Source organism: Pezoporus flaviventris, unplaced genomic scaffold, assembly GCF_033815535.1.
Source record: "Pezoporus flaviventris isolate CSIRO_AGI_PZ_B2104156 unplaced genomic scaffold, CSIRO_AGI_Pfla_v1 ptg000029l, whole genome shotgun sequence".
NCBI classification, from domain to species: domain Eukaryota; kingdom Metazoa; phylum Chordata; class Aves; order Psittaciformes; family Psittacidae; genus Pezoporus; species Pezoporus flaviventris.
Window position 1 is genome coordinate 12,706,814 of NW_026892577.1, and position 16,435 is coordinate 12,723,248.

The 16,435-nt window shown below is 35.7% G+C and overlaps 1 protein-coding gene across 2 annotated transcripts in view; it reads right to left on the minus strand.

Annotated features, from left to right (window-relative positions):
- Nucleotides 1-355: 355 nt before the first annotated feature.
- The window catches only part of LOC133272208 (heparan sulfate glucosamine 3-O-sulfotransferase 1-like), a 63,389-nt gene continuing 47,309 nt past the window's right edge, over nucleotides 356-16,435 (minus strand). For both annotated transcript variants that reach the window (XM_061459069.1, XM_061459070.1), the window contains exon 2: nucleotides 356-2,529. In XM_061459069.1, coding sequence (XP_061315053.1) covers nucleotides 1,481-2,410 — 930 coding nt within the window. In that variant the 5' untranslated portion in view covers nucleotides 2,411-2,529 and the 3' untranslated portion in view covers nucleotides 356-1,480. The remainder of the gene's footprint in view (nucleotides 2,530-16,435) is intronic.

Sequence of the window (16,435 nt, forward strand, 5' to 3'; positions counted from 1 at the left end):
AGGACACAGGCTTAGACAGGACACAGATCCAGGATCTTCAGCAGTGTTGAGCAGAGTTTGATGCTGTGAGGATCAGAGTATGCCTACACAACTAGAACTCACCAGTGTTCTGAGAAGCTTGAAGAGGAATGCACCTAATGAATGTTCTACTAAAGGGGTGCACTGGAGTTTCTGGATTGCAAGATACAATGTCAAACAAGCATATCTGTATCTGTAATTCTATCTGGCACCATATTTAACATTTCAAGTTGATCTTCTTTGGTATTGATATATAATAAAAAGTTTACATGAAAATGGAGAACATGTGAGTACAATACCATCAAACAAAACAAAACAAGTAAAAAATTCCTAATGCAGGAGCATAGATAGATGCCTTTTATATATACTCCAAGAATGTCATACCTAGCATATGGAACATGGTGTCTGAGATATACAGCATAACAAGATATTAACTATGAGAGCATCCCATGGTCTGCATTAGAAACGACAAAATAAAAATACTCCTTGCTTTGGAGGGCAAGCAATTTTTTTTTTTTTTTTTTAGCAAAAATCAGTGTGCCAATGGAGATGTGCAAATGAAAGCCAGAACAACAGAATAACAACAGAATACAAACACGATCCATATGGTAGTACTAATGAGAAGCTTTTCCATTCAAGAGCAGAGCAAGGTAATTTTTATAATCAAATATTTGCATGGTTCCTAATATTATTAATGTTTTTGTTGTTGTTTTTTTTTTTTTTACTGTACAGAATAACAGTATAAGTTGGGGTTGATATTTTAATTTCTTTACATTCAGAACTCTCACCTTAAACTTCTTCAGACAGTTCATATTCTTACTTTGTCTGGAGATTTATTTATTTATTTATTTTCCAAATCCAAGATAATAACTGTAGTTTAATACTAATGATCCACAGACAGGGAGCTTCTACTTCACCTGTTCAAAATCACAGGTGAAATAGATTCCTTTTATTAATAATGGATTAGTTTAACATTAACAGGGGATGAATTATTTATTAGAGCCACTATGTATGCCCTTGTTTTAACATAAAATTTAATTTACTGTATGAAAAATTCTAGAAATCAACACCTCTATCAATTGTGCGTGATATAAAAAATACTAAGAACAAAAAAATACATAACAGAATAATACCATTTCAAATATTTACATTTTTACATGGTTAGAAGCAGTCATTTTTCCTATACAGCGCAAATTTTGTAATAGATGTGTATCTGAAAAAAGTCTGCTGAAGTCAATGTATTTGCATGATGAAAAGAGGGTCAGACTATGACTCACAGTAACCATACAAATGTGAAACTTCTGCTTCCCCAGCCTAAAGGGTACCATTTCAGTGAGCTAATGTTATTCCCATGAAGCACGCTACCAGTACGTTCTCATAGTACGAATCTCTGCAGTTTAGAAAGATATGTTTGAAACAGTTTGTTGTAGGCCCTTTTAAAGAAACATTGATTCCAAATGCATTAATGCCAGTCAAAAGAATGATTAACCATCCTGTAAAATTTTGCATTGTGCTCTCTGAAGTAAGAATACAGTTGCTCTAAAACAGTGTTGTTAACAAGAGGATGCGGACGCCCTTTGGATTCATGTAAACATCTCTCCCTTCCATCACTTCTAATGCAGTAGAATCCCTTGGTTTGGTTAAAATAAAAATTAGAAGACATAATTCTGGAAGGAAGATTTAGAAATCTTTCAACTTTTTGTAATTCAGGAAGAGGGTCCTTGATTAAAGTATTGCCATCCACAATGTGAATTTGATCCAAACTGAAATGCTTAAGCCACTTTTCCATATGAACATCATATAGACTTCTCTGAATAGCTTTGTATTTGGTATTAAGTGCTCCATTCTTAATAACAATATCTTCGAAAAGCTGAACAGGCTTGTGGCTTTCTACTCTGTTGTAATATACTTGGGTATAGTCAGATATAACTCTCTCAGTGGGATCTCTTAGAATGAGCAGCAGTTTAATGGAGCTATTCATGTCATGAATTCTTCCTGGAGCCTGTGGTGATGTAAAATAGCCTGGTGTTTTCTCAATTGTAATTTGATTTCCATAAGAAAATGGCATCAGACTTCTATACCAGTCTATTCCTTTCACATAATTTTCATCCCAGTCAAAGAAGTGGACTTCTGTAGCTGCCACCACAATATTAGGATGAATATCCAACATTTCCAGCAAAGCCCTTGTCCCTCCTTTACGAACACCTATGATGATTGTCTGAGGTATTTGTCGGCTTGTTCCAGGAGGTCTCACCTGTGCCAAATAGTGTTCACTTTTATTGCTGAATAATCCTACTTGTGACTTCAATGTTTCCAACAGTGCTCCGTTCTCAACAGGAGCACCCTGTGCATGAGTCAGCAGAAGATAAGCTGACACCAGTAGGAAGGCCATGTGTAGAGGAATAGTTAGTTCAAGATAATGATATGCTCAGCTAATGAAAGAATAGGTAAGTCCCCTCTCGAGCTGGTTGGTAGAATGCGTGGTAAACACACAGCAAGTTTCTGAAGCATCTACAAAACATAAAGACAGACAGGTCAGTGTTTCTAAATGCATCACCAGTTGGAAATTTAATTCACAATTCAATTCACAAATCTAATCTGTGATCACCACAGAAAATTTACACAGAAGTCATTTGTTTTGCCTGACTTTATTTCAGCAGAACAAAAAAGTCTGCATGTGTGTTTTTTCCCTTAAACATAGGTGACCAGTGATGGATGCTAACCCTTCAACAGCTTGTATTTCCTCTAAGCAGAACATTAGAATTGTTTACCTGATTTAAAATTCTTTACCATTATTTTCTTGATTTCCGTAGTTCTTCTCCATATACAGTATATATTTCTCTTGCTGTATATACCATAACCAGTATGATATTAATAATAATTCCAAAGCATTTCTGAATCTCAATGCCTTTCCCCAAATTCCCTGCTAGTATAGTATATCTTAATCTAAACAGTAGGACTGGATGGTGATGCATCCATGTGGTTTCCAGTGAGCTATGGATCATATTAAGAAAGGTCTGTTTACTTAGACGCACAAAAGAAAGCACAGATATAAGCAAAATTTTTGAATCGGAGCCTTTTAGAGCAGAAAACTAGACGTGTGACAAAACAAGTGTCCGAGTTGGATTGGCATGGAACAAAAATGAGACACGGTGGATTCTTTGTGACTCTCCAGTTCTTGTGATGCACAGTCACTTAAGTGTCAGGAAAACTCTTGGCAAAATCAAACCTTCAGATAATATTCTGCAATTCCTCCGAAGCTCAATATAAGAGATACCTAGATGCCTGAAAACTTTCGCAGGGAAGCAAGTCTGGTTGGAGCTGGTTGCACTCTTCTTAATCCACATAGCATATGGTCATTTTAAGGAAGTGGTTAATGTTAAATTTCTTAAAAATCTGACAAAAGCTTTAGACTTTCGGGTATGTGCATGTGCACATGTAAGTGAAAGAAAATGTCACTTTAGCTGTGTTGTTGACATTTGAAATCTCTTGGGGAATTCTTGTATATATTACTTGAAACAGATCACAAAGAGATCTACCATCTCAAATTCAGATCAATGCAACACCTGCACTGGAGCCACTATGCTTAGATTGCCTGTTTCAAAGTCTGAAAATGTTACAGGAAAAATCTTCATTGAGAGGATGCTTGCACTTCATCCAATTTCTGAGCAACTATAACATTTTAAGATTTATAGAATAGATCTATAGCCTTGTTTTGTTTTCAGTGTAGAGTGTGGAAACAAGCTATTTCATACAGTGAAGCAGCAGTCGTTTAAAAAACAGTATCTGGTTTTGGAATTTGATTTATGGCTCATATTTTAAAGTAGTCTCAGAAATACTATGATTTTAGCTCCTTCTTCAGTTCTACTGTCAGTCAGTCTCTTTTTCTGAATACACTGGTGACAGTACTTTGCCTCTTAGAAACAACCTTAGAAATCACAGACAATTCCCATTTGTCATGGCTCTGAGGAGCACTTAGCAGTTCTATGTTTACTTTGGGGCTTACTTTAAATACTTAAAACTGTTAGGTAAGAATATTTTTGATAACAACAGTCTAGGCAAGGTAGCAGATTCATTAAATCTATTTTCTAAATCATACTAAAACCCGCTCCAGCTTCTTGGATATCTAGGGGAAGACTCTTGTTAGCCTGAATGAGCTCTAAAATTACAGATAAATAGCAGAAATAATACAGAAAAAATAAACTAAGATCTTTAGTGAGTAAATCTGTGGAAATTCAACATAACGTTTCCTCTTATGTTCAAGCAAGACCTAAAGGGCAATTCTCTTCAAAAAGAGCACAGCTTCGACTAGGTACTGTGTGAGCGTATACATCTTAAATATTGTAAAAGTCCAAGTACAAAATTGGATTTGTAATCAGAGACTGCAGAAAATACTGTTCTTTACAAACCTGAAAGAAATTTACACTTTAAAGGTCACAAGTTTTTTACTAAGAGCTTTACATGGAAATTCTGTTTAAAGTCCTCAAGAGCAGGGAATGAAAACATATCTACAGCAATTACAGGATGGAAAACAAGATCTGTTTATACTAAAATCATCTGTAGTTACATTTTTCAGAATGGCAAGTTTGGGAAATGGTAAACATGCTAGCTAGTGCTGCTGAGGAATCAAAATGCATTCTGCTATAATGGCAGCTAATGTTGGTTTTGAAAAGCTCCACAGAATGTACAAGACTGACCATGCAATTTGAGGCACCACAGTCCACATGACTCCTGAAATACTGACCTTCAAATGTTAAGCATATTCATAGGTAGTGAGTCTGCTTTAATAATTTCAAGCTAAATTACTGGAGATTCACAAGGTTCCTAAAGAGTCCATTCTGAGTAAGGGTAGAGCTACACATAAAATGGTTTTGAAAACACTTCCTTTCCTCTCTGAAGTAGGAATATATGGCAGTAAAACTGTTTCCTAGACCTGTGATGCCAGTAGTCTGGAATTTAGAAGGAGGGGGGAAGGAAGGGAGACAGAGCAGTTAATCTTTCTTTTAACCTGTTCCAAAACCCCACTGTTAATTTACATTCTATTCATCTTCATTTAAAATTTAAAATTCTTCCAGGAAGATTGAGGAATTGTTTTTGCAAACACCTTACAATTTTTTTTCGATTTACCTTTCTTGTGCTGATATGGCACATTGTACATTATAATGCATATACACCTGTATACATTCAATTACAAGTAGTTTGAAAGTAAGGCAAGACCAGCATGAATGTTTGCCAAGGAAGGGATGTCTTGCAGATCCAGGGTTGAGATATATAGTTCATTATGTAACTCAAATTCCAGACCTAATCCATCTTGAAACAGTTTTATGAATTGATTCTTGACAGATATTTTTGGCAACTTTATTTAACTAGTATTATTTGTCGAGTTTTTGAGAAGTATTCTTGAGACTAACTGGGTTAATAGCTTAAATAGAAAATAGGAGAGCAGAAAGAAGGAATTTCTCTGAAATAAACTAAAACCATTGTAAAAAAAGATACAAAAGTACTCGAGATTGGGCACTCTGCAGTAGTATAAACAGAGGTATGTTCTTCCTAGATCTGGTGATAGATGAAAAAAGGCTCAAATTCTCTTTTTTAATTTTATTTAAAAACCCCAAAACACTTGTATTGTTTTATCTCTAATTAACTGATAATTACCTGGTTTCATGCACCTAAGAATACAGTCATCCAACTAGTGTCATCCAAAGAAGCCTGGATGCTGAATGAGAAATTCATACTTGAAGCTAAGGAGATATTGGTCTTCTAAGATATTCTCTGGCTCATATGTGATGTGTCTGTATTACTTACCATCTGAAATCAGCAGTTTTCTATAAAACACACTTAGAAACCAAGCAACAGAAGAGGTTCTGTGTTTTCTAGGGACTGAAGTATTAGCAGCATTTTTGAAAACAATTATGTTGGTTTAACCGGTTTGCCATTAATTAGTTGTTTTATGTAGTGGAAATGTCATAGAGTCATTGCTAGAACAAAGCATTACCCAGGAAATACTACTAGAAATAGCCAAATTCAGAATGTGCTGTAAAACTGGTGCCTAAATAGATCAAAATCGCCTTTGGGAGCAATTCCATCAGAACAACATTCCAGCTTCAGCCTAAGATACTTGATTGATTTTGATGATGCTCTAAAATGGTACATCCTGTGGTTAGGTTATAATTGCTACATAAATGTAAAGGTTTTAAAGATGATTTATCCACTATAATTGGAATGTTATTTGAATAATTTTTGTGTTGTTTTTCTGCCTTTATGCAATGAAATGCACATTTTTGGAAGATATGAGCTGCTTTTTATAATGAAACTAATATATTTTACACTGCTGCACTGAACACTCTCTGTATCTCAGAGTATTCCTAAGAAATTAACCCCATGATACACAATCAAAATTACAGTGCCTTCTTACATGTGTGTTGTCTTTATTTTTTTTCTATTATTTGGTAGTGTTGGTGTTGCTTAGTAACATAAGGAACATCAACAGATATGCTACTTATTACGCAGAAATGAAATTCAGAAAGAAATTCATGCTGCAGGGAGCACTAATTAAGGAAATAATACCTTGGGCTTTTGTTTGGTTTACTTTTTTAAAACCTTAGACTAGACTGAAGAAGCTAATATGCTGGCTGAAAAATCATTTTAATATTGCAAAAGTATTCTAAAGACCCTTAACTGCTGGCACTCTATTGTAAAAAAAACCCAGCTTCTAAGAGGCTTATGATTTATCTTGCTTCAGGGTAAAGTATATCCAGAGTAAACCAAGCTATATTATTGATGCCAATTTATAATATTATTAATTCCTAATAGTAATTTGCCTGTGATGCTTTTCACTGGAGAATTCCACAGCACTTTGTGTTAATGAACTGTTTGCACCCCATTAAGCCACCATTCTCACCTTACAGGAAATTGCAACTGACCAACCTATAGATCCAGTTCAGGAGTGCAAATGCTTCAGAAAGGCAGGGTTAATGTGATCTGCTCAAGGTCATGTAGTAGCTTCATAGTCCTAACCAAAAATAAAACCCAGGGATTCCAATTCCCCTTCCAGTTCCAATTTTGTGCCATTTCATGGCAGCCACTCCCATCTCTTTGTGGTTAACTTGTATTTGGGCTACATGCTGAACTGAAGAGCAAAGAAACGTCTTAATGCTTCAGCATAAGATGCGAGTATTTTGTGGAATACGGCAATTTCTTCCCTGTGCCTCCTCTCCAACTGAAACAAAGTATAAACTCAGTATTTTGTTGTTTCAAGGTATTTGTGCAGGAATACTGCTGTTTGCTACTGAAAACTACAGCAAAGGGAGGTGGTCAGAACAAATATATAACAAAGCATCAATATTTGTCTTGATTTTTAAAAATATGTTTGGATTCAAAAAAATGTATTACTATTCCTGGTTTTTCCTATTAGATATGAACTTATCCCAACACAGGGATCAGCCACTAGGAGGAGAGTACAGATCAAGTATTTTAAGGCTTACTGGTATACAAATTTCAAACAGCTCCATTATATCTATAATTAAGAACATCTCTAACGCTGACAATATAAAAAAGCTATAGCAGCCTAACTGTATTCACAACAGAAGGTCATATAAGGTGAACTGTTTCAGGAATTTTAAAAAAGAAAATTATACTGTAATGACAGTTATGCCAGTGTAAAGTACATACAGACTGGCTTCACGCTGTAATTCTAAATAAGAACATCAGCATTACAATTTGAAAAGTTTTCAAATATCTGCAATTAGGCTGATTTTTTTCTTTTTCCTTTGGTAAAAATAGAGCTCGTTACACAGCATAATCAATTCAAATCTGTTCTTAGTATGGCTTATGCATTTTTGAAAAATAGGTAAATGAATAATCCTGTGCATATGTGACACATTGCTTAATAAAATCCAATATAAATTTACTCAATTCCAATAAAGCAATGACTAATTCTATTCTAAGCATTAAATGTTAGAAGTTATACAATTATCAGAAGTCCTCTTCATAATACCTTAATTCTGCTTGATAATTGACATTTACAAATACATGTCTAATGGTTGAACAAAATAGTATCATCTTTAATATGAAATGAAAAGAAACAAAATTTAGCTACTTCTATCCATCCAGGTTGCATTTGCCTAGACTGAGCTCAGGAGACAATGAGAGCACATTTCCAAGTGTGAAAAATATTTGAAAGTTTAAAAAAGTTTCCTTCATAGAAAAAAAATTTTGTTACAAGCAGTGCAATTACTTCAGGTTTATGTTAGAATTACATCAATAAGAAATAGGTGCAACTGAATAAGTTTAGAGATGTGTCCTAGAAGTTTCGATGAGATCTGATTCAGAAGACTCCCAAATTAACTGTTCCATGAAACTAAAGACTGGGTGTGAAAGGACAGAGATCCCAGAGCATAATAACTCTTTATCTTTAGCTAGAGCATGAAAGTATTCTGCTACACATTTACTCTATCTTCTGTTGCCAGATTAAATGTGATAACTAAATGTAATAACCATGATGTCATCACTGGGTTTTATCAAAGGCTCTAACAAAATCTACTAGGAGAGTTTAGCCAGTTTCCATGCATATACACAGACTGGACATGAAGAACACCTCCCACCTGTGATTGTGGAGTGTGAGTAAAATATGAAGGATTTTTCTAACAGAGCTTCAAGTTGAGCTCCACTGGTCTCTGGTTATACAAGGAGTAGAGGACTAGGAAAGTGAAAAAAAGAGCCATAGATTCCAGAGTCACACAAATATCACAGCAGTACATGCTGCTGGTAAAGAACATTAATATTCTTGTATGCACCTAAAAACTTTGTTCACTTTAATTGGACTAAAATATAGACATATTTTTTCTAGGGACATGTACTAAGAATTCTTAAATGAGGTAATTCCTAAAAACACATGATCCCACAGACTGTCCCAAAATCCTGTCTTGCTGTCAAAACAACTCCTCTGGAAAAGAGTCTAAAGGTGTCTCTTTAAGCATCAATATAAAAACATATATTATCCCCCCAAAAGACAAAGACTTAACATTTAAAGTCCTAATATCATACAGTCATAGAATCACAGAATGGTTAGGGTTGGAAGGGACCTTAAGATCATCTAGTCCCAACCCTGATGCCAGTCATCAACGGTGAATTTATTTGGATGAATTTTTTCTAATGAGATTGCAGTTTTATAATAGCCAACAGTTACTACCTTACAGGAATATGAAAAGAAATAAAAAAGAAAATTGCTATTTGGTGAGTAAAAGATAAGAGCTGCGAAGTAATGGCAATTGGCTGCGGGCTTCCCTTCTACCAGGTACACAGACTACAGTGGATGAAAAGGAAAGCTAAGGTTAGCATAAACTATAAACACATTAAATCATTGGCAGGTGATACTAGTAGATAGGGGTTTTGAAAAAAATTTGCTTCCCTAAGGCTAACATTATATATTCTAACTCCCTTTTCTGATAACTCAAGATAGAAAACTGCCTGATGATGACTGCAAATATATATAGCAGTCCTTATATACAGTAATATAGATAGTATAAATATGCTAATATATTTCTGAGCTAAATAAACCTTCTACGGCTGTAGCCTACATGTTCATACTTTATGGTATCTTTGAAAAATGTCATACTCGAACCATCTACATAAAACTTACTGAACTGCAGTTTCATAAAGGCCCTTAATATGTTTAGTCCATAAAGCCAGGTACATTATAATCATACCTCTAAACAGACATAAAAATTCTGCGCCTATTAAGATGTAAGGACAGATAGTGGTCAGATTAATACAGATAACAAGGCCAATTTTATATATCTAACCACCCTACACATCACATTGGCGTATTTCAAATGGGATTACATTATTGTTTTGTTGTATTAAATTTACACCTCCAATTGTTAATTATGCACAAGGACCAACATAAACATTCATGTAATCTGCTATACCAGGTCTTCAGTTGAATAAGCAGTAACTGTGAAATTATACAGGTGCAAGATGTACCGACGTGTAACTGATAACTAGTTTTTGTGTTTTATTTCTACAGATCTTACTAAAATAAAACTTCAATCTTTCTACCTTGGATATAATTAGTTGAATATTACTCATTTGCCCACACTCATTGTCACAAAGAACACCTTAATACTCACTGATGCTTCGGAATTAATATTAGGATTTGCTGCAGAGGATTTATGAGAGACCCGTCTTTCAAAAGAAAAGATTCCTCAGAAGGTCAGAGATGGCAGCAGCATTCAAGAGGGACAAGGGCAGGTTAGCTCTCTGTTGTACAAACCAGCAAATTCCTACAGGACATACATGCGAAACAGGTGACCCTAAAACTAGTTATGCTCTCTTGTAAAAAGCACAACTTCCTGGCATTAAAAGAAAAAGAACAAAAAACCAACCACAACCATAAGCCCCTGCTACTCTGAACCAGTGGGATTCTAAAGTATTTAAGCACTCCAGAAAGGGAAAACTTGGCCTCACATGAGAGTTCTTCTGGGCAGAACTTCTCAATATTAAGTTTCATTTTCAGCACTGCCCCAGTACAGGCAGAGAGCTGCTCATCAAACATTGGCAGCTGCATGGGGAGCTACCTAAGGCAACCAGGAGTGACATGTGAGAAGCTGGCCAGGGAGAGAAGCCATGAGATGGGAGTCTTGCAGGCAAGGAGGTTTCTTTGTCCCCATCTAGAAAGCTCTCCCACAACTAAGCACTTCAGCCAAGTCTGCTGAGCCAAGGTCATTATCTTACCCTCTGTTTATAGTACCTTTTCAGAGAACTTTTCCAAGACTGGCATTAGTCTCTAGGAAGTAGTTATACGATGCTGACTGATAAGAATTGCTGTATTGGGTCCTATACAATTGCTGTATATCCCCATTATAGAAGGCATGAAATAAACTGATCCTTCCCTTGGTAATAAGTCCTACTATCCAACAATCAGCAGACTGAAGACCTTCTAATGTCAAATTCATACACTAAGAGAAGGCTTCTTGGCTCAGCACAGGTGTAAAGTGAGCTGAGAATTCACCCATAATAAAACAAAGCAGCTGAAAGGCCCATCAGAGTTGAAATGATCTGGCCTTGTCAAGGATAACTGAACAAGTTTAAGAAAACTTCATTACTGTGTGCAACCAAAGGACATATTTATTTTACTGACTACAGCTACTTCTTAAGTACTCAGTATTTTTAATAGTTTTTGGCTAACTCAGGATTGTGAGAACTACTGCAGAGAAAAATGAAAAAGAAAACCCAATAACCCAACCCCACCCCACAAAAAACAAACAAACAACAAACCCAAACCAGCTCAGAAGCCTATAAAACTGGGTCTTTGAGAGAATATAAAGAAACTGAAAACATCAGACATCTAGGCAATTGTTTTAAGGCTGAAAATCTAATTTTGAAATCTTGGGTACTGGCATAGGCCCTAATAAGAGACAAGATAAAGATAAGGATCAGAGACAAAAGGCCTGAGTGAGTATGAATGTTTGACAAAATAATAGGATTTGCTAAACTAAGAAACATACCCAGTCCACGCTGAGTTTAAGTATGCTGAGAGTCTCTGAGCATCAAAGAATCCAAAATTATACAAAAAAAAGCTCCCTTCCTGAGAGTAAACAAACACACACAACTTGAAGTCAGAGACCACAGAAAGCAATGGCCTAGCAATTCTTAAAACTGATTAATACAGAAAGTAGTGAAAAGGCAAAATCTTACACTGGTAAGCAAATCCTTGTTAACAAAGAAGGTACCATAATACAGAACCATAATACATAATACAGAACAGGCAAGCACATTAGGAAAGAAACAAATAGATAATACTCTTCTTGAATAAAGACTCAATTAATGCCTTCAACACGTCAATTATTGAGTTATATACATGCATGTTCAACCCAACAGGCAGCTGCAGAGACACAGGAATGAAAGCAATTATGGAAACATTTGGAAATGCCTAATAATCACAGTACAGCACAGACAATAGCCCAGTGTGGCAAACTCACGCCTCTTTCACACTGCTCCTCAGGCTAAAAAGAGAGTCAAAGATGACAGTCAGTCTTAAAGAGTAAGTAAAAGAGAGTTTATTTTCTGGGTATCATAGAAAAGCAGAAATTGGATGATTTCCTCCTTACCAGACCTGTTCCCACTGCTGAAGTACTATGTTAAAATAAAGTAAAAGAATATTCCCTACTCTAAAGAGTCTGAGAGCAGATAGCCAATACCAAATACTTCTTACGATCTCTGAGCTTCCAGGATCTCTGAGCTTCAGCAGGTTTCCTATCTGACTGTCTTTTGCACTTCTTGGTTAGGGAAGACAGCATTTAGAAAAAATTCCCTGCAGTCCCAACCTTTCTAACTTTGATGCGCAGCCTGAACCTGTAGGCATGTCAGTACTCCAGCCAAAGATATACATACATATGTCAAAACCTCTTAAACTTCAGTGGAAAACAAAGCAACTCCCTCTTCTCTTTCCCCTAGTCCAGTCAGTTAATATGACAACTTCCCTGTGCAAAAACAATCTCTGCATCTACCAGTTTAATGTCACCCTACACTTTCTGTGGTTGTACCACTACATCAAACAGCATGGTTAATTCAAGCAGAACATGTTCACTGCCATACAGCATCACTTCTCCCCCACAGCTCAGTGCTACTTTGCACCCAAATAAGCTTTCTGCACTATTCATTTAATGCTGCTTCACTTCAAATCAGTTACAACTTCTCAGAAAAGCTCTCTGATGTCTGAGTTCGCCTACAGCAATTCTTTGGAGCCTGCAAGTTCTGTCAATTTTCACCTAGGTCTTTAAGGTAAAATAATATTTAGGAGCCATCACACACATTCAAGATCTGGTCTTTAAGACTTCGAATCTGTGAGACTGGTGACAAATGGTAATGGGAACATTAGAAACTCTGACAAGGAGAAGCCACAATAGATGTGGTCAGAAAATGAATTAGAGCATAGTAAGATTCCCTCTCAGAGTCAAATATCGTGTTAGCTGGTTATGATGATAAAATTTATAATTAGTACTTTTTTATTTGAAATTGTAGCATCAATTCGGAAAACATCTGTTGCACTTAGATATCTTATAGTGACCTTTTAGTATTTTTCTCCTCAAGTCTGAATGGTGTCATTGGTATTCCAGTGCTTGGCAAGGTGCTAGAAACTCCGGTAAGAGGTGAAAGAGGAAGAGGTATGGAGCAGCTCTGAAATATTTTCATAATTAACTGCATATTAATTAGAACAATTAACTGTTAGAATGTCCAAAGTCACTCTCTTACCAGTGGGGAGGCTGTACAGCAAGTAAAAGAGACAGAATAAAACAAAGCAAAAAATTTTGTTATTTCATTTCCAGACTGGCAAGAGACCTTTACTTTCTGTGGGAGGAGGTGATAAATTTTGTGATCTATCATTGCCATTGTGTAGCCACAATTAATTTTTTTTTTTCCTTACAATATAGTTTACAACCCACACATTCCATACTGTTCTGGACCATTTAATTTTTCCTCACAAAGTTTAAAAAAGAGAAGTTGAGGATCAGTCCTCATTTCTCTTTTACCTGTTCTCTATCACCATTCTGTGCTCTAGGTGGCCCTGCCTTGGCAATGGGGTTGGACAAGATGTCCTCCAGAGTTCCCTTCCAACCCTATGATTCTGTAAAGCACTGTTATATAAAGCAATGATGTAGGTGTTTTGCATTTGATGGATTTAAACATAAAATACACATATTGTGTCTCCTGATCCTTGTTCCCCTTTTCCTGTAAGCACACTCAGCAGCCCCTATGCATGGTGCAATTACTTTAATTTTCTCACTGTATATTTTACTTCCAACTACATTATTTTTCCCCTTTTCAATGCATTCTGATTTTTTCCATAGTGTTAACAGAAATATTTTCAGCAGGTTTTCTGTGGCATCCTTCATCAGTAGTTTAGCAGTTACTCTGAACCGTCGAAAAACAAATGTCAAGTCCAGTGAGATTCATAGAAAAAAGAGAAAGTGAAGCACCAAAGCAACACTTTCAAATCAGACTGCCTAAAAGCACATGAAATCAGAGAGGCATTCTGCTGCCATTACTCACAGTGAGTAGTGCTTCATTAATAAAATGGAGTTGGATAGCGCTGAATGTCAGAGAATCTTAATTCCCTGTGTAAACGGTGCTGTAATCCTAAAAGATGCTGAGCATCTGAAGCTTTTGTATCTCTGGTATGGCTAAGAACTCCAGTGGAGTGTGCCTGGTCTCAAACCCTGACACAACCATTTTCCAACTCAGCAAGATGGAAAAAACATATTCAAATTTATGTAATGATTCTCTGGCAAATATTTGCAGCCTACCTATTTGCAGCTCATGACAATTGTACAAACCTTATACCATTTCAGAAGAACATTAAAAGAAAACCTCACAAACATGCAGTAATTAGGTAAGATTAACATGAAATTCAGTTAGGGACAGAGGATCTCTAATGAAAACCCAGTTTTACTTATCACAACCACTATATCTCCCTACTCTCAGCTTTTGGTATGTCACTGTTTGGTCATCAATACATAAAGTGGTTTGCCAAGCATAGTCATAATATCATTTCCCCCTGGTCCAGTTTGTGAAAAATGTATCCTTCTATTTAAAGCAACATCATGTTTAATTTTGTGGCAATAAAAGATTTTTTCTGCATTCTGGTTATGAATGTTCAGTCCTCTCACCTTAAATATGTGCCCACAGGGGAAAATAAATCTGGATTTTAAAATTAATTTGTAACTATAAAATATGGAATAGTTATTTCTGTTTATAGCATGCTAAAAAAGGTAATGCAAGTCAGCAATGTAAGCTACCGGTTATTGATGCCAGCTCTGTTTTAAAGCAATGGTAATAGCTTTTTCTCTCAAGGGAGGACTGTTTCTTCTAGAAACTATAAATTGTATATATTATTTTACATTTTTAATGATGAATTTTCATCTTAGATTTGTAGTTTGACATTTCTTAGCTAAAAATATTTTCACACTCGTGTCCCACTTACTCTTTATGGCATCTATCAATTTAAATACATTTCAAGCAAAAAGAACATTAGTATTAAGAGCAGGTTAAATTTCTTCCAGAACCTTTCTGTACAAGTAGAAAAGTCTGACATGGATGTACTTGGAAAGCTGTAACACCTACTGATGCCTTAAAGCGAATTACAGTCAAAAGAAAAAGTCACTCTGAGTTTATAGATAATAAACAGTTCAGAGCAAATTTTTGAGATCAGAGTCAAGATGTTACCATCAAACAACAGTGAAGTGTCAGTGGGTGAGAAATAAGAGTCTCAATTAATGAATGTGAAAGAGTCTCAATTCCTATACTATGGAGCTTAACAAAATTATATTAAAAATTCGAGAATAGCGCATTAAAAGCATTCATAAAATGAAGCTATTCTCCCTGACATTTCCAAAAAAAAGGCTGATATAATTGTCATTAACAGTCTGCGAGTGTTTCAGGAACAAAATTTCAGTCAAATTTAAAAGTAGCAGGGGAAATAAATTACAAAGTTCAACCTATTTCATAAAACATTATGGATCTGCTGCATTCTTAAATATGCAAGAGAAATTGAATGTGAAGTATTTTAAAATATAAGACGTAACCAACTTCTAAAAGCACCACAAAGCTGGTAATGAAAGAGGAAAGGAGGGGAGAAAGCAGTGGAACTTATGAAAAGCAAAAAATTAAGTACCTGTAGGCAAAACCATATTACTAATTGTTTTAACAACTAGAGTTAGGTTCTATATTTGTGCCAATACACACACACATATATAGTACACAGAAATAAAGAACAGGCAGTAACAGAAAATGTAATCAAAGAATTTACATGGGTTCATGAGCAATATAGCTGATGCTGATAAACGCAGATTATCAAAGTTTATTGCAAACAGATAAATGTGTACACCCAGGAAACATGAACAGCTGTTCAAGCACAGACGAGCTTAGATTCATTACAACATATAAAACCTCAGGACAATTTAGATTCTACTCTAGTGCAGATATGTAGGAAGGCGAAAGTGGTAAGGATGGTATTACGGTTGTGATGGTAGTGGAGACTGAATCTGAGCTCAATTTCCACATTGTCCTGTGGAAGCTGGCACAAACAGACCTTGGACAGTTATGCCATAACAAAGTGAGATGGAGTTTGAATTTACAGTTGATTACATGCTCTCCAAGTAGAGCAACCTCCTCAAACTATGAGATTATTCACATGGGGAGCAGCTAATGTGTTTTCAAACTTACACCTCAGCTTCACCCAGTAATTTCCACTTGAAGACAAGCCTTGAGGGTAAAATTTTTCAGAATCATTTACATTGGTCTAATTTTAGTCCCACAGAATTCAGTCATAGAATAATTTACTTAGTAGTAAAGTTATGAAAGTTTTGAAATATTCCCCTCTCTTCCCCACCTTATGCTCCTCCAAATTCTGTTTCTC